Genomic DNA, 23913 nt, shown 5'->3' on the forward strand with positions numbered 1-23913 from the left:
CCTGCTCAGTGCATCCGCGTGAGAGCTAACAAACTCACTGACTATATGTACACAGACTCTAATGCAATTTAAAAAGCCACAGATGTGGGAAATGAACTTTTAATTGCCATTTTAACGTGTGTCTGGGCACTGTGTCTGTACCAAAGCCAAACATTCCAAGGTATGTAAACTTTTGATCAGGGCCATTTGTAGGATTTCTGTTCTCATTATGATTTTAAAAGGAGCTGGATTACTATCCTTATATATAAGACAGTTTTTTGGCATGATCAGTCATATTTTCAATATACATGCCAGACATTTCATGATTTCTGCCAGGGTATGCAAACATTTGAGCACTACTGTATGAGCTGCTGTCTAAAGTCTTGATTATTGTATGTCTTCTTCAGTTTCTATATAAGTGAAAATGTATGTGACATCAAAGGACTCCATGACCTCTTCTAGCTCTAACTTCAATCAATGTACCTTCTTGGAAAGTTCTTTAGAGTTTTGAATTTGGTGTACTGTGTAGCCATTTAAGGGTGATAGTATAGTAGCCAGATAGTTAGCAATGTTATATGTGACAGATTGATGCTGCTGACAGTCAGTCTTAGGGGAGCACCTTCTTGTGCATCTTAAAAAGTCTGCACAGGCATGGTGTAGATTTTCCAGGAAAGAAACAGTGGTGCAATGTCTAAGTAATGGATTTAATCTTTTCTTGCTGTTGTAAACAATCTATCACCTTTTCTCTATACCAGCCAGTAGAATGGTACATCTCCCATTGCCTGCTGCCGGGATAGTAATGCTTGGATCTCTACAAAGGAATGTAAGAGTCCTCCGCTTTAGAGGGTCAAGTTGTAAGGTAGTGCTTTGGCATTGGACAGGACCACCAAGACCCTCAGATGGAGTTTTTCCACCTATTCTACCAAGATGTGCTTGTCATGGATGGAGAATTATGGTCTTCATGGGCCCTACAGTGTGTTTTTCTTTTTAATTTTTTTTTTGGACATTTCATAAATACAGCACACCTGAAATGTGAGCATTATAGCTTTTCTTTTCCTCACTGTTGCTGACATATAAAAACAGGAAAGACCATCAAACGTTATATAAGTCCATAATTCTTTATTGCCAACAATAATTCGATGACAGAAAAATTAGTGGTAGCTACAGTATCTAGTGGCCAGATGCAGTATTTCCCCTTTAAATCAATGAAAAACATTTTTTTCTCCAGGACAGGAAATGGCCTAATAATATTGCATTTTTTTCCGCATTTGTGCAGAACAAATATTCATGCACGGCATGTGTGTGGTATAACTGAGCAGATTTGTAAATACACTAGAAAATACAATTGTTAAGGGCATGTGGATTCTTGATGTTACGTATGGCAGACTTTAAAAGTTGTATAAATTCATTCTTTTGACTGCCTTTTGGTTTTCAGGACACGATAAAACTATCTTTCTAGCTCTGTATTTATGGGCAATACACAGTGTATTGTCTGATTAATGGCTAAAATGGGACATATAACTTCCTTGGTTGCTATTTTAACTGCTGTGTGCTTTTTCATTTGTGTTATTTAGTTTGTGAATGATGAAACAAATTTATCAGCACATGCTGTTCCGATATAAAGCATTTTTTCATTCCCACGATACAGATGAAATCATGCCAGGATAAAGTAGAGGATTTGTTCTCCACAAAAGTTCATATAAAATATGCCAATAAGTGGGTAAGTGCTTACAGTTTAAAAGATATCAAAATACATATTTTGGATAATGATTGTCATGAGTTTCTGTGGGCTCTTTATGCCACCAGTGTTAGGCATAGGTACTTCAGAAGCTCACAAAGGAGTTTTTGCATTTTACCAATGACCCCAGCAAGGAAGCAAGGATTTCAGGGTGACAGTCCTAGGTCCTGGCTATTGTCACTAGGGTTAAGAAGAATTAGATGCACCATATCCCAGAGGTGTACCTACAGGGGTCGCAGGGGTTGCAATTGTGACCCCGCCCAATGCTGTAGGGGGTCCGTGTGATCCCCCTGTAAGCCTTGATAGAAGAAGTGGCAGGGGCAGCTGCATATAAAGGAATCAATCTCTCCACGTTCCTCCTGCAGCTGCTGAATGCCTGTGGAAGGTAGAGGAGGAGAAGTAGGCATTCAACAGCTGTGAGAGGAACATGGAAAGATCGATTCCTCTATATGTAGCCACACCCACCGCTCCTCCTATCCAGCTTCTCTTTGCTGCCCCCCTTCCCTGTACAGAGCTATTCCTGTCCATTCATTCAGTGCAGCTGAGGCTGCAGAGACAGAGATTGAATGCTGTGTCCTCAATTTCCTTTCTTTGTCTCAAAGGTAAAACATCAGATGTCTGTTTAGACCCCTGATATCTCACCAAATCCCCCCAACAGGGCTCCTAAAAAAATAAAAAAATAATAATTTAAAATAAAATAATAAAAAAATAAAATAACAAAAGGTTGCACTTGCAACTGGACACTGGTGTTCCACCTCCGGGCTCAGAGGCAAAGAGGTCAGAGGGCCAATCATGGTTTCTTGCACGGGTACATGAAGGTTCTAGTTACACCACTGCCATATCCAGGAACCGGTCAAGCATTGAAATTTAGAAGGGTCTAATATCCTCTTTAATAAAAGGGATCTTTACAAAAGTCATCAGGGACAAATATAGGTAAACAAAAATTAAAACAATTAGATTGACAGGAAACGTCATCAACTAAACAGTAATATGTTTACACAGGTTTTAAATTTAAGTCACCTCAGGGCACAGAAGACTAATGATAGATACAAGTGAACAATCACTTCCCCACTAACCCAGAGGAGAACCTTTGGAGAAGTATAATCAAGAGCTAGTTGTGCTACCTGCATAGCATAGTAATGTTTAATAATATTAGTAACCTCAAGGCCTTGTTGCAGTCTACGTTAATTTATCAAAATGCGTTCTTATTTAGGTACTCCAAGTCTAAAGTAATGTAATAATTTTCAAAGCCAAGACATTTTAATTATGATAATCCAACCTAACCCTGTAATGTGATACTTGCTCAAAGACTGCAAGAGACCGTTTGAATGACATAAGAATGGATGATGCTTCCTGAAGTATAAGATGATTAAAGTATATATTTTTTTTTGGACAGAGTGTACAAGTTAAAACCCTTCTCAGGTTTGTATTGTTGTCTGTGTCTTCTCTGAGAAGGTTCACCCTTCACATTTGTCCTAGTGAACGTTGTTCCTGGTGTAGGAAGTGATGGGAAATCCACAATTTTACATTTAGAGGAACAGAGGGTATATTGTTCAAAAAGCAGATTTCCCCTCACTGTGAAGGGATTACTTCTTAATTCTCTGTTTTATCTCTGGAGCAGAACGTTTTAAAGCTGAGCTTCAGATTTGATCTTAATTGCAGGTCCAGCTAGAACTCAAGTGGGTATGCATATATCATACCTGATGGACCACTGTAGAAGCTGACAATCAGTGTAGTAGTCAATGCGACCACAGTGATCACTGTACTCAACCAGGCCCTGTGCCAAGGGGCTACCCCAGTGCATACCGACCACATGGGGGACCTTTGCCAAGTGATCCCTTGTGGTTGGTGTGCAGTAGGGCAGCCACACTGGATCGGGAAGATCGCACTGACCAACAGGGGCGGACTGACCATTTGGAAACTCGGGCACTGCCCGAGGGTCCAGGGTCAGTAGGGGGCCCCATGAGATGCCCCTGGTACCTTTTTCATAGGCTTTTTTGAGTTTGGGCAAGGACACAGGGGCCCCATGATCCCCTATTGCTCAGGGGCCCCATGAGTTGTCAGTCTGCCCCTGCTGACCACTGTAATAGCTTCAACTACTAAAGTGATTTTCAGCTTCTGCAGCGGTTTGTCAGGTATGAGATACCTGCTGGGCCAGTGTAACTATGCAATTAGGGCGAGTTCTGATTTAGTAAAACATACTTTATCAAAAACAAAACAAAAAATAAAGAGTTTTGGCTTTAGATAAACTTTAATAATTGATCAATGTCCTGTATAAGCCAAGGGGAAACTTTTTCACTGTTTTGTTGGGTACCATTCAAAATGAATGGCACAGCAACACAAATGCGTGCAACACAAAAGTGGGATCCTGGCCTAAGATCTTTAGCTCTGCAATCAGCAAAGTTATGCTCCCTGCTGATTTGAGAGTGTTACCTAGGACTCAGCAGGGGGTGTATCAGACTTCTGCAGAGAGACCATTGCTGCCACACAGATAGCAATTGCCCATCTCTGCAGCATTTTGGCAGGGTGCAGGCTTTTTCTACTTAGGCTGTGGCTTTAAATGAACTGTAAAATTTTACACATCTCTTATTTGGATGCACTTGGAATGCATTTAAAGGATTTAAAATGAAAATTCAATTGTGCTTTAATTGTAATATTTTAAGGGTCAATTAAAGTAGAAATGGCACAGATGGACAACCAGAGCATCACATCCCCAAATAACAAATTGCAAAACCATTAAGTAGAAAGCGGGACTTTGTCAGTGCTCAACACCTCAGGAATGGACACGAACAAAAATATTTTATTACATACAAAAGATAAAAAAATGCAATCATTATTTAAAAACAGATATATCAGACACATATAGCCTTCAGCCCAATCTAAATAAGGGCAATAATATGAATCACAGTATTATCTTCATATTACATTAGATTGTATGATATAACACTCAAAGAAGGCTATTATATCTCTATACGTTTCACTCCAAAAGCCTTTTTAGGGGACCACTTATTGTGCTGGTAAGAAAAAAACAATCATTAGAATACAAAATGTGCAATAAAAAACATATAAAGTATAATATTCAAAAAGGTCAAATATATGATACTGGTTTTTACATGGCTGCTCACAGCTGGTATATATACAGAGGCACTGGCAGGTGATCAACAGAGGAGAGGGAATATCAACCATATCCAGTCTGAGGTTTGCTGATAAAGGCAGGCACAAATATATTGAGCTACCTAACAGTATGCGTTAAAACAGGGGTTTAGTGAGCACACATTTGCAAATACATAAGTAAGCTACAGAGCCTTCTTCACGGCACCCCGATATTCTGTAGTTCCTAACTCTACAAATTTTGACAACCCCCATAGCAGGGGCACTTGTATTTTATAGATAGACCAAGGGCAGGTGGACCTGAGGGGAGCCCACCCCTCCTTAAAAGTACAGGGGCTTACTGGACTCCCAGCATGTAGCACAATGGCAGCTAAGGTGTCCAGTGCTCCCCCTCACCAACAATTCAACAGTACAAAAAATGTCCGCTGCCGCAGTCTATAACTGGCCTTCACAGCAAGGAGCACATGGAAGGGTGACACATGTCAAACAACAAAAGAGAAAAATTCCCAGCTCAGCTTTCCAACTAGCCTGAAAACAAACCGATTTAACCCATCTAAAGGTATGCGTTAAAAACAGGGGTTTAGTTAGCACACATTTGCAAATACATGTGTAAGCTACAGAACCTCGTCACGGAACCCCAATAGTCTGTAGTTCCTAACGCTACACATTTAGAAGGCCCCCTTTGTAGGGGCACATGTATTTAACCACCTCCCGTCCGGCCGTTGTATATAAGCGGCCGGACGGTGGCAGTACAGGGGAGGGTGGCCGTTTATAAACGGCCTCTCCGCCCCCTGCTTGGGAGCGCGCAGCACCGCGATCCGGTGCCCACTGTGTCCGGAGGACACAGTGGAATACTGATCGTCAGACGGGACCTCTCTGCGAGGTCCCGATCATGTGATCACTGATTGGCCAATCAGTGATCACATGAAGAGTAGTAAGCAAGATGTCACTTCTGACATTATTGCTTACTACGTGTGAAATCTGTGAATGATCACAGAGGTCACATGGTACAAGGCTATTCACAACAGCCTTGTACCAGGTGACAAGCTGTGTCCAATCACAGCTCACACAGTAGTTCTCAACGGCTGCAAGATTGCAGCCAGAGAGAAGAAGAAATGATTGCTTTTATAGCCTTTATTGGTGTAAAAGCAATCAGTGTAAAAAAAAAAAATTTTCATCACCCCACACAAGTAGTACAGTGTTACCATGGTGACACTGTGCTGCTAGGGTGGCAGTATGTAAAAAAAAACAAAAAAAAAACATTAATAATATAATAAAATTAAATTAAAAATGTAAAATAAAATGTTTAAAAATGATAATTTTTGGTTATAAACTAATTTGGGTTATTTTTTTTTTCTACTAAAAAGATAACGGAATACATTTTGGCCAGGATTTATGATGAAATATTATTTATTTGCAAAATTTTATAAGAAAAATACTTTTTTTTCAAAATTTTTGGACTTTTCTATTTACATAGCAAAGAAATAAAAATCCCAGTGGTGAATAAATACCACCAAACTAAAGCTTTATCTGTCTCAAAAAAATGCTAAAAAATTCATATGGGTACAGTGTTGCATGACCGCTCAATTGTCATTCAAAATGTGATAGCGCTGAAAGCTGAAAATTGGCCTGGACAGGAAGGAGGTGAAAGTGTCCGGACATGAAGTGGTTAATGGATAGACCAAGGGCAGGTGGACCTGAGGAGCCCAACCCTCCTTAAAGGTACAGGGCGCACTGGACACCCAACATGTAGCACAATGGCAGATAAGGTGTCCAGGGCAATTAGGCCTGTCCTCCATGCAGAGCTGCTAACAGATGCATGTGCATTCACCTCAGGGCTGTATAGAGGCAGCCCATAGAAGTGGATTCACACAGAGCAAATGCATGGACACAACTGCATGTCAAACTTTGACATGTAGACAGGAGTAGGTGCAGGGATTCAAAAGCAGCAGTGGATGCTTATGCTTCTGCCAGCAACTCTGCACGGAGGAGAAATTTAATCTCCCATCTGAATAAGCCCCAAAGGGAACCATGTATAGCACTCTGCATGTTTGAACTTTCATACATAATAAAGTGTGTAGTCTGGAAGCCCTTATTTATTGCAGTTCTATGGGGCATATTTTCTGTTCCACTTTGAACGGCGGAGAGCTTTTGCCTGCAAAAAGAAATAGCGGTTCATAATATTTTGGAGATTAATTTTCCTTAACTCAGAGTTAAGAGTTTAGAGTCATTAATCAACCATGTGTACAGCATAAGGATGAACTTTATAGTGCCTTATGCACATCTCTCTTGTGTTTTCTTGTGTTAGTTGGGAAGGCTTAATAACAATTAAACATAAGGGCTACATCGAATGGCACACCAGAGCTTTCTGCATTTCCAGTGGTTTAGAATTTGAACTACATAGTATACAGTCGTGGCCAACAATATTGGCACCCCTGCATTTCTGTCAGATAATGCATCATTTCACCCAGGAAATTGTTGCAATTACAAAAGTTTAGGCATTCTCATGTTTATTTCTTTAGTTTATATGACACAAAAAAAATGGAGAAACAAAAAGCCAAATCTGCAACATCCCACACAGAACCCTAAACATGAACTGGACAAAATTATTGGCAGAAATAACTGCATTCCAAGTTTGTGATGCTCCTGTAATTTGTAATTAAACTCACCTTTATTAATTAACAGATCTTAATGTTCCTGTGTCCACTGAGCGCAACATTGTCAAGAAGTTTACAGCTCATGGCACTGTAGATAATCCCCTTGAATGTGGATGAAATTGAAAACTGATCAAAAATCGCAATCAAGGATTGTTCAAATGGTCGATAAAGAACCTCGATCAACTTCCAGACAAATTCGAGCTGACCTTCAGGCACAGGTACAACTGTGTCAGCTCGCACTATACGTCACAATCTGAATGAAAAGAGATGCCATAATAAGAGACCCAGGAGGACCCCACTGCTGAAACATAAAAAAGCCACATTGGAGTTTGCCAAAACTTACCTGAGAAAGCCAAAATCCTTTTGGGAGAATGTGCTGTGGACAGATGAAACAAAGTTACTGTTTTCAGAAAAAGCAATGAGGCCTTTAAAGGAAAGAATACACTCCCTACATTCAAACTTGGTGGAGGTTCACTGATGTTTTGGGGTTGCTTTGCTACTTCAGGCACTGGATGTCTTGACCGTGTACATGACATTATGAAATCTGAAGACTACTAAAGAATTATGGGGTGCAATATAAGGCCCAGTGTCAGAAAGTTGGGTCTCCATCAGAGGTCATGGGTCTCACAGCAGGACATTGACCCAAAGCATCAAAAAGCACCCAGAAATGGTTTCAGACAAAGCACTGGAGAACAGGCCAGCAATGAATCCAGATCTCAATCCCATTGAGCACCTGTGGAGAAATCTCACAACAGCAGTTGGGAAAAGGAACCCTTCCATCCTGAGAGACCTGGAGCAGTTGGCGAGAGGTGTAAGAAACATTGATGGTTACAGGAAGCGATTGATTTCAGTTATTTTTTCCAAGCGGTGTGCTACCAAATGGCTACCAAATATTAAACTGAGGGTGCCAATAATTTTGTTTCAGTCCATTTTTGGGGTTTTGCGTGGAATGTGTCAGATTTGGCTTTCTGTCTCTCTGCTTTTTTGTGTCATATCAATACAAACAAAAGAAATAGACATGAGAATGCCTAAACATTTGTAATTGCAACAATTTTCTGGGTGAACTAGTGCATTATCTGCCAGAAATGCAGGGGTGCCAATACTTTTGGCCATGACTGAATATGTTCTATGGGTCTGGAAATATCGCTTATTGTGTAGTTTGCGTCCTGTATTTTGTAATCTTTATTTTCTTCTCAACTTCTTGTGGATCCCCTATTCACTTAGGGTCCCATTTGGCTTTGCCTTCATTTATAAATGCAAATATCATGTTAAAATTGAAGATTCTGATCTTGGTTCTCTATGCATGCTGCTTCTTCAGCTCATCTCTCATCAACAATTTTCCATTATTATATTTAGGTCCTTGGGAAATTACCAAAATGAATAATGGTACAATTTATAATGAAAAAGTCTTGTATTTGGAGGCTTTGGTGAAGAGTTCTTGTGCCAAGTGGACTGGAAAGTTTCCAAACACTGGTCTGGTGAACTAATAGAGAACACCTTAGGCTGTCCTTACAGTATCATGATGAACATTGCATTGTGTGTTTGCAACAGTAGCTGAATCAGGTAGAAACCTGGAATCATCAAATAAATGAATGGAGGTCCAATGAAAGGCATTGGCATTTTGTAGCCTCCCTGGAGGTATTCCAGAGTGTAGCTCGGGGTAAAGTTTCAGTACCACAAGAGGTAACCCTGAGCTACACTCGGGCTTACCATGTGGCACTGCTCCGGGATCTGTTCTTCTCTTACCTTGTCCTGCGCTCCCCCGATGTCCCTCCTGTAATGTCCTCCGGCGGATGCGGCATCTGTTTTCTGGGTTCCATCCTCTGCGACGTCGGGATGTATGGGGACGGAACTGGTGGGAAATTTGAAAATGACAAAAAGTGACATTCACTAAATTCATTAAAGTAACATAGTAAAACATTACTGTATCAAACCATTTCACATACATTTTGTCCCTAGTGCTTTGTCCTGTGCCCTGCCTGCATTTTTACTGTTCTTTCTGCCTGGAAACTGAGAAACGTTCATGGCATCTGAAAAGCGTCCCTTTAGGTCAAAATCGTTTTTAGACCAGCTAGAGAACAGCGATAGTAAATTAGAACTACTTGCAGAATTGAGTGATAATGATTCGTGGGGAAATTCGTCATCAGACACTGAAAACGATTTTGCGACTTTGCTCATTGATGTGCGAACTTGGCGCTATATTTCAAATTTCAGTGTTTTTGGTTTGATTATATTATTGAATTAAATTTATTATTATATTATTATTTTTTATGATTATTTATTAAATTATAATTTATGATTTCATGTTTCAAATTTTATCCTACCCGGGATGTTTACTAGACTCTTGTTCGGACAGATTTCAGTGAGTTAGTCCTAAAAATTACAGGCCTACAATAAAAAAAATACATATTTCCATGTAAAAAAATGTACCGCTAGGGAGGATAAAGTCAGTGCATGGTTTCATGGAACTAAGGGACACTTTTGATCTTCCTTTTGTTTCACATTTGACCACATTGTCACCTCAACAAGCCTTCTGGAATAGATTGTTAGAAAGGCCCTCCTCCTACACAGTTGTTGGATTTTTCTTTTATCTGACAGATTGAAACGGACACAAATTTTGAGTGTGGTCAGCATAATAGTGCATATTTTCCAAGTTTTAAATTTTGTAGATAGAATAAGGGAGTGTTAAAGCCAGTGTCAGATTTTTATTGCTGTCAGTGCCCTTTTGGGCAGATTTGAAGTTTCTCAGATGCCCCTGGTTCAATGACTACTCAAAAATGTCAGCTTTCCCTTCACTTTCTGTCCTGTTTGCAGCTATCAGCAGAAAGTGCATATTAATCATCTCTTCAGATAAAACACAGAGACAAAAAACTGATTCTAGCCCTTTCCTACAATAATGCATTTGCTAGAGATTCTCTACTGTTCTTCCTGTTAGTCCAGAGATCATACTGTATATCAAATCCTGGCTGTATTGACCGTAATGGCACTATTGGACTATTGCCTAGGGCAGCAAGGTTTGAGGGCAGTACCAAGCCTCATATATACAAGCTTTGATCTTTTTGATTTATTGTTTTGTGTCTCTCTCTTCTAGTCTCCTCTGGGTATTTAGAGTTAAATTCTGGAAATAAACAAGGATGTTGAGTGGAGTGAAAAGACCCACTAAATTTTAAGAAATGTGAAACCAACTCTGCTTTTTTTCCCATTCCATAATATTTATTGATGAACAAATAAAACAGCACAAAAACCATCCAGCACATACACAGTAGTTACATCCAGCAAAGGCACCTAGTTGTGAAAAAAACATAAGAATCAGCAGTACAGTATCAGTATGTGTTAGCAGCCAAAGGTTACAGGGTATCAACCACAAACATGTAATAAGGGTGGGTGCACAACAATGTAATCCAAAACCAAAACAATAACACAGTGAAAATATAACCCAAGATGTGTTATAGTAGCAGAAAGGTTTCACCCTCGTAATAGGGTGAGCAGGGATCAGGGTGTAACACTGGTAGGGGGGGGGGGGGATGTGGGAGATACTGGCTGGCTTGTTCACTCAATTGACTGAAGGAAAGTTAGAATCCTAGAAGTCAGGCACATTCAGCACAGTTACCGGCAGGTAACAGAAAGCTCCCGATCTCTACTTGAAATCAGGAGCTTTCTGATCATGTGACTTCTGTGACAGCCAATCACGGTGGTCATACAACCAAACTGACTGCCTCTACCTCCTAGCTTCTGAAACCTCTTAAAGGTCTGGGAGGCACTGGCGGGATGGGATTAAACAGGGACCACCTTGTCCAGGTGGATAAAAATGAGGACATGGTTTCTTTACTTATATGTACCAGTTCCTCCATCTTCCCTACCTGCTCAATGTAATGGAACCAGTCAGAGAGCCCCAGGGTCTTGGCCGATCTCCAGAATCTAGGGCTAAGTGTTTTAGCAGCATTTGGAGAGTGGATGGCAATGGATCGTTTGTATTTACAAGGGGACATGTCTGTTTGCTATAAAAAAGAAGTGGTGTGTTGAAAGGGTAGGTCACAATCCATTCTTTGTTTAATCATAGAGTGTACATCGGTCCAAAAAAGGCATATCTTAGGACAGGACCACCAAATGTGTAAAAGCGTCCTTTAACCAACTCTGCTTTGTCTTGTTTGTTGGTTTGAACGGTTAAAAGTAGTTGAAACTATACATCAGACAGTCTTCTTTATCTATTAACATGTTCTCATATTAGTATTTAATAAAATGAATATATGATGGAAGGAGTGGATTGGCATGATATCCAAATATAGCCCAGTTTATGGGTGCATCAACAGAGAAGAAAAATGCAATGGAAGGCCAATCTTGGTTAACAATTCCACTACTAGAGGATCTTTATCCTTTAAACATTTTAGTATGTATGTCATAAGTAAAGAAATATATGCTTTAACATGTTGCCTTTGAGCTATTGCTCCAAAGATATTCAAGATTTCATACTGCAAGGATTTCAGATATGTAATCATACATAGGCTTTCCAGAGTGCACATTTTACCTTAAATCAATATAAAATATGAGACTAGTACATGGAGATGATAAATCAGCTCTCACCATGACAGAAATTTTATTGATTTACAAAAGATCTGTTTTCTTAGAGTTATAGATAATAATAAGTGCGCAATAAATCTACATGCTTTCTAGTCGCTGCACCAGTTTAAAGTGGAACTACTTTGCTGCTGTTTTTTGTAAACGAGAAAAATTATTTTCCCAACATTTTTACCTTACAGCTTAGATCAGCACATCTTGTAAAAATTGAAGGCACAATTTCCTGATATGGCAAGGCATTAGAACATTGGCTATGAAGGCATTAGAACATTAGATATGGCAAGGCATTTATGTGTCTGAAATTAGAATTGTCCAAATGTGTGATTCCTTATAATAACCACATTCACCCTTTATAGTGTGGGAGATGGAAAGGAATAATCTCAGTTTGGTACGTGCTAGCACAGACTGTTTCAAGCAACTGTGCATATTCCATCAGAGGAACTCTTAAATCAAAAATCCCAACTCAAAATCCAATTTAACACTGCAGTATGAATTGGACTTCCCTAATACTTTAGTTATTAGTAGTACCTGCAAGTCTACTACTTGCTTAGACAATAATTAAAAAATGGAAGTCTATGGTTGAGGCAACATTGTATAGCTATGTACAGTCAAGTCAACTGAAGTAATTTGACCACAGCTATATGGGTTGATTTTGCTGCCCATGCTTAAAGGAGAATATTATCCTATTTTTTTGTAATCCCTGCTTACTGGATTCTGGGTTATGCACAATTCAGATACTCACCCACCCAGCATATTCAGTGTTGTCCTGCTGAGATCCTTTTCTCTGCTACCACTGCTCAGGTCCCACGCTGTCATTTTCTCCTGTGATCTCGTCAGGAGACTGCTGTCTCTTTCAGGCTCAGCCGATGATGTGCCACTAGGCCCACGAATGGGTGACTATGCCTTCTGGGATATGTGACAAGCATATCCCAGGAGGCACACTGCACATTATTTGCCTACGTGAAAATAGAGCGTTGGGGGTAGGACAAAAATCTCTACAATGAAAATAAAAAGACAGATATTTGTGTAGTGGAGTGGAGGATGGTTGGAGGTTTTTTTCAGGGTGAAGCTCCACTTTAAGCAGTAGAATAAAAGTTTAGATGTTGGCGTTGTTCCCACAAGGATGGGGAGTTTTTTTTTTGGACTTGTCCTGCTATTCTGTCATTTTGGCAGGCAATATTACAGACAATTGAAGAGGTAGTGCATATTAGAGTTCCCTTGACCCAAAATTTTGTTTATTGGGGCTGGTAGAATCGCTGGCTCCTGCTTTTGCCAAGCGTACTTTATTAATTATCCTGTTATTTTATGCTCGTAAAACAATCACTCTAAGCTGGAAAAAAACATCTTCCCCTGCCATAACCTACTGGAAATGACTGGTGAATTCTAATTTACCCCTTTATCAGACTGCTTATTCTAATAGAGGATGCCCCCGTAAATTTTTATAAAATTTGGTCATGTTGGCTTGATGTTGCCTCTACTGTCACTGCGGCGGACAATGTGGATAAATGCTTAACAGGTATTCACCCAGGTGCTTTGTTCTCTGTTTTGAGCTGGGTTTCCTCTTATATGCTATGGTCCTGTTATTTCATCTACAAATGATTAGGCCTTGATTATCATGTGAGGTCCCCACCTCACTTTTTTTTTCTCTTTTGAGGTTGTTTTGTACCTTTAGTTCATTTCTATATTTCCATGTTTTGGGCTTTGAGTCTGCCCCTGCGAGGGCATCTGTTGTTTGTGTGTTTTCACCAACTTATTATGTTTAAAATAAAAAAGCTTTTAAAAAAAAAAAAGAAGAAAAGTTCAGGTCCCATAAATGAGACTACAGCTACACACACAAGGACTAATTGCAGTTGTGTCTGTATTATTAATACAGTGTTCACATGGCTTAGTTCATCATTTCTGATCTAAGTTTTCAAGATTGTGATAATTTTGGAGCCACATGGTAAATTATCATTAGTCTCGCAAACCATTTGTAAACTCAGTAGTTAGGTCTTTCCTATACAGAACATTTCTGGACCATCCAATGCTTTGCTTTTTTTTCTGCTATGGTGGGTCCCTGAAAAAATTGAGCAGGAAGGAGGATCGCATAGTGGCATGTTCGAGGATTGCTTTGGAACAGATTCTGGGCTAAATTCATGAAGCAGTATTTTCCTCTTTAAAATCTGAAATAAAATAAGTCATAGTGTTTTTCAAAAACTATTTTGCTATTCACAAAATAATTACTAAAATAATGCATGCAATTTTTCTTTGAAATTTGCTGTATTTATCTAATGAAACCATTAAGTATATTATCTCATGTGATATCCTGTGGAATGGACACAGTGGAGAAGGATTAGAACCCTGTCAGTTTTTATTGCTAATAAAGAGGTAAAATGGTTTAAACCATAGAAATATGCCAACTCACTAAGTTTGTGCGGTCCCTGCAGCATATGTATTAATACAAAAGAAAAAAGATGACTGGAATCCCAGTCAAACGGAAGCTGCTTTCACAGGACACGTGGTGTATCAAAAACAACTAAGTTTAAGTGGAACTACACTGTCTGAGCACTGTGCATCCCCCAAACCAAAAGTGCTATTTAATTCATTTTTATTATTCAAAGCAAACTCACCCATCCATCCATGTTTCCATGCTTTATATATTATTATTATTATACAGTGTGTATAGAGCGCCAAAGGGTTTGCTCAGCACTGTACATTAGAGTGGGGGGACAGTACATGAGACAATACAGTAACAATACAATACACGAGGTCTTCGAGGGCCCTGCTCTTTCGAGCTTACAATCTAGGAGGGAGTGGGTGGAGGTACAGGAGGAAGTGGCTGTGGGGGATGGAGTGGTAGGAGGAGTGGAGGAGAACGGCTGTTAGGTGAGGGTGGGGTAGGCTTCCCTGAAGAGATGGGTTTTCAGGGTGCGCCTGAAGGTGAGGAGGGTAGGTGACAGTCTGATGGATTGGGGTAGTGAGTTCCAGAGGATGGGGGAAGTCCTGGAGAAGTCCTGCAGTCAGGCGTGGGAGGTGGAGACCAGGGAGCTAGAAAGTAGGAGGTCTTGTGAGGAGCGAAGGGCACGGGTAGGGTGGTATTTGGGTATCAGGTCAGTGAGGTAGTTTGGGGCAGAGTTATGAATGGCTTTGTATGTCAGAGTTAGTAATTTGAATTTAATGCATTGGGCAATCGGGAGCCAGTGAAGGGATTGGCAGAGGGGGGTGGCAGAAGTGGAGCGGAGAAATCACTTTGAAAAACACCACCTAGCATTTATGGCCATGGCCATCTTGAATAAGGACAGATGATTCATGTAGCAATTACTTTCTGGAATTCATCTGTCCTTAGCTCAGGCACACAGGTAGAAGGGTGTGCTTATCTCAGAAAACCACTCCTCCCCTCCTGAAGACTCCTGGGATGTATAACATCATTTGCCTAGGCGTGGAAACCAGGAAGTAACTGCAGAAATGTAAAAAACAACAAATAGTCAATGTGCATAGAGAGAGTGAAGTTCCACTTTAAAATACCGTAAATACAAAATATCTTTATAAATGTCAAATATTGAATAAAAATAGTATCAAATATCAGTCACCTTTTTTCTTTTGTTTTTATTGCTGTCATTAGGGAGATTCACCCTCTTCATTGTTATCACTTATCACAGAGTCCTCATGCACACTGGACGTTTTATCAGTGGCTGTTTTTGGTTTTTAATGTTCTTTTCTACAGCCAGTAAACCCCCCAGCATGTTATCCTATGTGTCCATGCACACATAGACTGTAATTAACGTTTTTTGGCAGGCGCTTTTTTGGCTGAAAAAACCACCCAGAACTAGTGGGTTTCAGCAAAATTATTTTTTTTTTTTGCTAAAAAAAACGTTTTTAATGTGACTTTACACAGCTAACATTACCAGCACTATTAATACGCCAAGTGTGCATGGAGCCTGAAAGTGAAAGGAAAAGAAATTCCTACATTTTGGGTAACATTGAACACTAGTAGTGGGGAAATCTCCCCAATGGGACACAGATGGCCAAAAAAAACAAAACCCTAACCCTTCATTACTCTATCCAAAATGAAAAAGAAAGTTTTGCCTTTAGTTACACTTTAAAGTAATTTTTTCTGTGATATTTGGCGTTATTACTATATCTTTGGGCAGGTCTGTTTTGCCTTGTTAGAGAATAGCCATTGTCATTCTCTGGTGTTCTTGAAAGTGTCACTCTGGTATCCATCTGTCAAACCTTCAAATTGATGACACCCAACACCACCTCCCCCCCTCCAAACAACTCAAGTTCCCCACCTTTGTACCTTTGTAAGAATACTTGTCTATTCTTAATCTAATTCTGTCTTGTGAGTATTTGAGCCACAGATATCACCAAAAATAATTGTGAAAAAGTATCTCCACTACATATGACATATGTTCTAACAAGCGATTAGACCATTTTGATATGCATGTACATTGCAATATGTTTGGAGCGATTCTGAGTTTTTTGCAGCAAATTCTGTGTATGCTTGTATATACACACAAAAAGTATCTGAAAATCTGGTGAAATAACAGGAGAAAGTAGATATATTTCACTACATGTAATGGGGTGGATTTACTAAATGGAATGGGGTGGATTTACTAAAGTCACAAAGAGTGAGCACTTTGAAAGTGCAGTTGCTCTAGAGCAGGGGTCTCCAAACTATGGCCCTCCAGGTGTTGAGGAACTGCAAGTCACATGAGAACTTGCAAGACTCTGACAGCCACAGGTAAGACTCCCAAAGGCAGAGGCATTATGGGACTTGTAGTACTTCAATGGCTGAAGGGCCATAGTTTGCGCTAGAGCTTAGCAAATAAGGGGAAGCTTTACTGACTTCCACCATCCAATCATTTGCAAGCAAAAATTCAGTTTCTATTATTATGCATTTGATTGGGTGTTACATGTAAAATGAAGCTTAACCTTATTTACAAAGCTGTGACACAACTTGCAAAGTGCACAGTCTATTTGCCTTAAAGCAAAACTATAGTCAAAACTTTTTTTTTGCATTTGGATAGAGTAAGGAAGGGTTAAAGCCCTTTTCAGGTATACCTTCACCTCCTGTCCCATAGCCAAAACAGGAAGTGAGAGGAAATCTGTACAAATTAAAGGAATCCCTTGTGGATCACAAGAACTAATGTCCCTTTTGGAAGATTTCCCTCTATTACTTTTCTGGGGATTTTCTTTTACTTTCACTTTTTAATGATAATGGTAAACAGAACAAATAGAGAGGGTGAGTCTCCCTGATGGGGGCACAGACAACAAAAACAACCTGACAGGGGTTCTAATTCATCTCCATTCTATCCAATACTTAAAAAAAAGGTTTTTAGTTATAGTTTAAGTAAATCAACCCCAATGATTCTATGTTTTTTCATATTTAGGTTTCTATGCATTACTGTTAAGAGACTAATCCAAAGGTAGAGACTACTCAAAATTGGCTTTTATATTTGTACATTCCTTAAAAACCATATGCCTAGACCACAATTTATTTAACTCATGCATTTATTTATTTATTTCCTTTAGTGAATTGACTTTATTGGTGTTTTTATGAGATTTACGAAGCGATTTTTGTTTTTTAAAGTAAATACCGCATAAGGTGATAGTGAATTGACATTTTCAGCATTGCATGTGATATTTGGGAAAAATCTGTCAGATCACCTAAATACTGCATGCAATTTACTTTAGTGAATGGAGCCCTATGTAACAAGGGATTTACTTTTTGACATAGAAATTGAAAAAAAAATAAAAACAGTTTGATCTTGCACTCCCTGCTGCTGATTAGTAAAGATTGCACAATCCCATTGCTGACTAATTGTCTGTACCTCTGCCAATCTTCTCTTTGATTGTTGCTGCAGTTCACAGTCTACTGTCTTAGGGCTGCTTGTTTTTTCATTGCTACGCAGCTCTACCCTTCTTTCAGTTTTTTATGGATAACAGGCTCTATCTCACTGGAAAATACTAAGTAGCTCCAAATGGTAATAGCCACATACCTGCATCACCCTTGAAATAGCTGATCAGCAAAGGTATGAGAAGTACAACTTCTTACTAGACAGCAGCTTGGGATATGCAAAAGAAATTGTACTCTTATGGGTAAAGGCTGAAAATCTCTTTATCCCTATCCAGTTCTAAAAAAAACACACACGGCCTGTACTTAAGCATTTTTCTGTATGGATCTCTCTTGCTCTCATGGTGTATTAAGGCTCATGGCAAAGATTTTCTCATCATGCACATTTGACTGTCCTATATCAACAACATGAAGCCAGCTTCACACTGCTGCACTGCACTGCTAACAGTGAGAGTGTATCAATTGTTTTTGTGTGTTTTACCTGCACTTTAATATGTGGTCTCATAGACTTATGTTGCGCATTTTTGGTGCACACCAAAAGCCCTACATGCTGCACCAAAAAATGTGCAACCTAATAGAAAATCTTTAGAACTGAAACAAAACAAAAACTGTGGGTAAAATGCTGAAAGCAATGGATACACCCAAACAGTGTGATGCCAGTCTAATTATATGACGTGTAATCTTTTGCCTGTGTACAAAGCTTGCATCTTGTCCCTGCAGTTCATCTTACATCTATCTGCTCCTCACAGCCTTCAGAAGATGACCAATGTAATCAATCATTTAATGGTGTGGCCATCCTAGTCACACTCTACAGTGTTTACTTTTTTATCCTGGCATTTGACTTCAGTCTAGCTCAGTCAAGTATTCAAGTTTAATCCAGCTTTTTACCCATTTTTTGCAGTTTGGTTTTGATTTTTTTCCAGGCATGGCCATGTTTTGTCTTAGGACTGACCTGACTTCCTGTGTTCTCTAGACAAAAAACACTCATGTTTTAGAATCATATTCCTGTGCTTTGCTTACTGTATCTCTTGACTGGCAGTTTGTACTTTGTGGCTTATGCCATTATTGTTTATCTGTTTGATATTATTGTTATACATGTATGTGTCTGCATGTTGTCTATGTGCTTGAGTGGTCAAGTGTCAACTAACTAAGCAACTGCTATCAGAACTTACTTTTCCATACCTAGGCATTCTTATATTCTATGTATACATATGTGTTGAGAAACTGACACTTACCAAACACGTCACTGGAGAACAAATCTAAGTAGATTGAGAATATAGAAACAGGCCAGTTCTTCATTTAACCTCAGTCTCTCAAAGTTATCATTGGTAGTGTACACGCAGCCCAAATATTTTCACATTTTTCAAATATCGCAGATATCACATCTAATACATACTTTATCTAATATGCATTAGTGTCTTAGCATAATGATTCACAACTCTGTTGTTCATGTACCCCAAACTGACCATGTTTTCAGATTATTCTAAACCTAGCATAATTGATTTAATTTGTGTCACTGTATCGATAATTTCCTCAGCTGTGACTATTGAAGAAAATCCTTAGTTATTATATATTATTTTCTCTAAATTATTTTGACCTTGATTTAACCTTGTTGTGTTTGAGATCCTGTCTCATAAAATTCATCTGTATCTGAAGTATTGCTGTGGGATAGGAGATTACTATTGAGTTAACCAGCAGTCATTTTCTAGTAATGTGGAACACCCTTTTGGAGGAGCAAAGGCAACATCATAAGGCATTGTGTTAGCTGTGTGTTTCTGCATAGAAAAGTAATGCACATATTCCCCCATTAAACTACATCACTTCAGAATAACCATAAATGGGTAATACATGACTGCAAAGAAGAATAGGCTCGGTCACAACCAACTATATAAAAACCACACCTTGCCCAAAAATGACAGAGGGTTATTAGGTTGGAGAAGGGAAAGGCCATCGCTTTATTGAACTTTTCCAAATGTAACAAATACCCAATGCTTATCACAGTTACTGTATACAGTGAGTACATGTAAACCATAAACTGACAAAGAGGCCTGTTCTTACCATCAGTGCCAGACAAACATTAGACTGACCCAAAATTCAAATTGAAACCATAACCCATTAACCACTTCCCGACCGGCCGTTGCATATAAACGGCCGGACGGTGGCAGTACAGGGTCGGGTGGCCATTTATGAACGGCCTCCCCGCACCCTGCTTGTGCGCGCTCCCTGGGAGCGCGCAGCACCGCGATCCGGTGCCCGCTGTGTCCTCCGGACACAGTAAAACACCGATCGTCGGACGGGACCTCTGTACGAGGTCCCGATCATGTGATCACTGATTGGCCAATCAGTGATCACATGCAAAGTAGTAAGCAAGATGTCACTTGTGACATCATTGCTTACTACGTGTGAAATCTGTGAATGATCACAGAGGTCACATGGTACAAGGCTATTCACAACAGCCTTGTACCATGTGACAAGCTGTGACCAATCACAGCTCACTCTGTATTTCTCAATGAGTGCAGGAATGCACACAAAGAGAAAGAGAAATGATTGCTTTTACATCCTATATGGGTGTAAAAGCAATCATTCTAAAAAAAAAAAATCTTCATCACCCTCCACAAGTAGTACAGTGTCACCATGGTGACACTGTACTGCTAGGGTGACAGTATGTAAAAAAATAAAAAAAATAAAAAATAATAATATAAAAAAATAAAATAAAAATGTAAAAAAAAATGTTTAAAAATTATAATTTTTGGTTATAAACTAATTTGTTTTTGTTTTTTTTTTACTAAAAAGATAACGAAATACATTTTGGCAAAGATTTATGATGAAATATTATTTATTTGCAAAATTTTATAAAAAAAACACTTTTGTTCAAAATTTTTGGACTTTTTCATTTACATAGCAAAAAAAATAAAAATCCCAGCAGTGAATAAATACCACCAAAATAAAGCTTTATCTGTCGCAAAAAAATGGTAAAAAATTAATTTGGGTACAGTGTTGCATGACTGCGCAATTGTCATTCAAAGTGTGATAGCGCTGAAAGCTGAAAATTGCCCTGGTCAGGAAGGGGGTAAAAGTGTCCGGTCTGGAAGTGGTTAAAGCCAGGTTAAAGTGTTTCTAAAGTCAATTTTTTAAATAAAAATAATAAATGTAATACTTACTTGCTCTGTGCAATAGTATTGCACAGAGCATCCCTGATCCTCCTCTTATGGAGTCATCTGCCAGTGCTGTCTGCTCCTCCTTTTCTCTGTTTACCCTCACAGCAAGGTACTTGCTATGGTGGCAAACGTGTGGGCTCAATCCCATGCCAGCCTGAGGAATGGACACTCCTCCCTCTGCACCTTCACCTCATATTCTTGTAGCCAATCCTGATATGACCCACTTAACCTTCCTGCATTAGGTCGGTACCCACTGTATAGCCATTCCTTCATTAGTCAAGGCTACCTCTCCCTAAGTGGTTTGAGGACCTTCATTCTTGATGTCACACTAGCATTGAGGAGTGCAGTCAATTTTAAATATAGTCATGCTGCTGTCAGCATTTTAGGAAACTGATCATTTTCCTCTGCTCATCTGACAGAGGTAGAAATCCCCAAGGACAAGAAAAGCTTGTAGTAATACCTTCTTGGCAGAGACACAGAGTGGTATGTCAATCACCACACTATATATAGTTTTTGTCAGCATCTGTTAAAGGGTCTGCCTGTCCAATATTGATATTTCAGCTATTGGTAAATGCTGGAGAGGTGTTAAAACAGGGAGATTTTGCTGATGAGGTACATGCAAAAAGCTATGGGATGTCTGCCATAGCTAAAATATCACTTTTGGGTGGACTATAAACATCCAAGTCTAAAACTGCACACTATAATGAATAGAATAGAATAGAATATGAGGCTTATTTATTTATCTGTTCACTTATTTTGCATCTCATACAGTATACAATGAGCATAGCTACAAGCACTGGCGATGTGTTCATTTTAGGAGACATGCCTACAGCCATACAAAATCCTGTGATTGATCTGGTCTAGAATACATGATCAACAGATATCAAATATTGGGAACTAATACTGTACATATAATAATTTTATCAACCTTTCTGGTCTATATGTTTTGTTTTTTTGTTTTTTTTTTTAAGCAGGTTGCGTTCTCAAATGAGAACATTGTCTCAAGTAATTAGTTGTAACAATTAAAATTGTATGGAACAAGTATATGTTATAGAATGTAAAGGTTAATTTTTTACCAAATGTATTGACCGTGGCACTGTGTCTGTTTTTTCTAATCTTGCATATCAATTTTTCAGATAATGTGTTATTTTTACTGCTTCCGCACAAAGCTTTTAAGTTACTTTCAGCCAAAAAGGGCAGAAACAAGCAGCAAGATGCAAGATGACAGAAATTTAATTTATATTCTTTTTTTTCTTCCCCTTAATGCCCATCTTCTACACTCAGCTGAACGAGACAGCCAGACAACTCATTGAGAAGGACAAGACAAGCGTATCTACAGCACCAGGCTATAAGGTCCCTATCTCACTTGATGCCAGCATGGTAGTCAGGGTGACCTCAAGTCCTCCTTTAAGCAGTACCGGAGTTGTCCATGCCAACCAGAGGCATATGGATATCAAGAAGAATGCCAAGAAACGCCACTCCTTCACAGCCCTCAGTATGACGCACAAATCCTCCCATGCCATGAATAACAGGCATTCCATGGAAATTAGTGCTCCAGTATTGATCAGTTCTAGTGATCCGCGCGCTGCTGCCAGAATCGGAGGCGTGGCTCAACTTTCATCCAGTGCTCCAGTCCAGGTAACTGTTTGTACAGTAGCCACATGAGGGCAATAGTTTGCATAAAGCACCCATGTAGATGGCATCTGGTGAAACTGAGCTCATCAGTCATGCTCTAAACTAGTGAACTTTGTGATGACATGTATGCTTCAATACATGTGCCCACAATGGCCATTGTCTACATGCTGCTTTGACTTTTCATTTCAATGTCTACTAATCCTAAATCTGATATATCTAATTTTCTAATCTTTACTAAATTTGTGTTGCCCTCATTTTGACAGCATACCTAGGATCACACTACATGTGGCCAGATTTATAGTGTGGGAGGGGAAAGTGTCTGTATTTCCCATAACAACCTATTGAATTCCAACTCCTGTTTTTTTTAACTCCCCTCAGAAGGAAGGCAGATGAAATCTGATTGGCTGCTCTGGGCAACGCAGATACTTTTCCTTCCTTCTTTTTTTTATAAATCAGCCTCAGTATACTGTAGATGCACCTTGTTATTCATGGCTTTTGGAAGGTTAGTTGGCATGATAATTAATGTTAACGTATTAGCACGCTAAGCTTCTGAGTAATTTGATGTTTATTATCCTAATCTCTAAATAAATCAGGTATTTACATCTCTATGCACTTTATATTAACCTTTCATGTCTTTACCACAGTTATAAACATATACTAAAAGCAGTTTTGAATGTCACTAACACCTTTATTTCCCTAACCTTTTTGCTTTTGAAAGCGCAACTGGACCATAACTACTGATCAGTTTCTAACAAACTCAACGCATATACCTGCTTCCATTTGTGAAAAAAACTGCTGTTTTTTAAATTCCTAAAAAAAAGTCATTATATTTAAATACTGGTTGAAATAAATCACAAACTGTAATGTCAGAGTATTGTCTGGCAGGAGATGTCCACAGTTGAACCTTTCTTATGTCCGCTATTCCCCGTGGTGTTAATGATGTCTGGTCTCAGATGGTACATAGTGCTTCTATTTTATTCACACTTCACTATTACTGACAGATGCACAGAAGGGTGAAGGGTTACATTTATTCCTTAGGCATTTCATGAATATTGAGGCTTTCTTATTTCTCAGTCTGGTTATATTGTGTCAGTCAAATTATCCTATCAAGACATCTGGAGCAATGCAATACTAGTAAGCTGTGTGCTTGGTCATTGTTTAATTACATATGTATGATTGTACATTCTAATATTCTGTGCTTTTACGCACACACACTTCTGAAAA

The 23913-nt window shown here is 39.1% G+C and overlaps 1 protein-coding gene across 2 annotated transcripts in view; it reads left to right on the top strand.

The window, feature by feature from the left end:
* SH3RF3 (SH3 domain containing ring finger 3) overlaps positions 1–23913 on the top strand; it is a 565551-nt gene that overhangs the window by 392728 nt on the left and 148910 nt on the right. Inside the window, exon 4 of one of the 2 annotated variants that reach the window (XM_089693335.1) lies at positions 22339–22692. The exons of the other annotated variant lie outside the window; for it this stretch is intronic. Within the exon in view, the coding sequence (XP_089549461.1) occupies positions 22339–22692 (354 nt within the window). The remainder of the gene's footprint in view (positions 1–22338; positions 22693–23913) is intronic. 2 annotated transcript variants of the gene reach the window in all.

The sequence above is a fragment of the Staurois parvus genome, unplaced genomic scaffold (assembly GCF_062004578.1).
Source record: "Staurois parvus isolate SC_StPar_1 unplaced genomic scaffold, SC_StPar_1.0 ptg000625l, whole genome shotgun sequence".
Lineage (NCBI taxonomy): Eukaryota > Metazoa > Chordata > Amphibia > Anura > Ranidae > Staurois > Staurois parvus.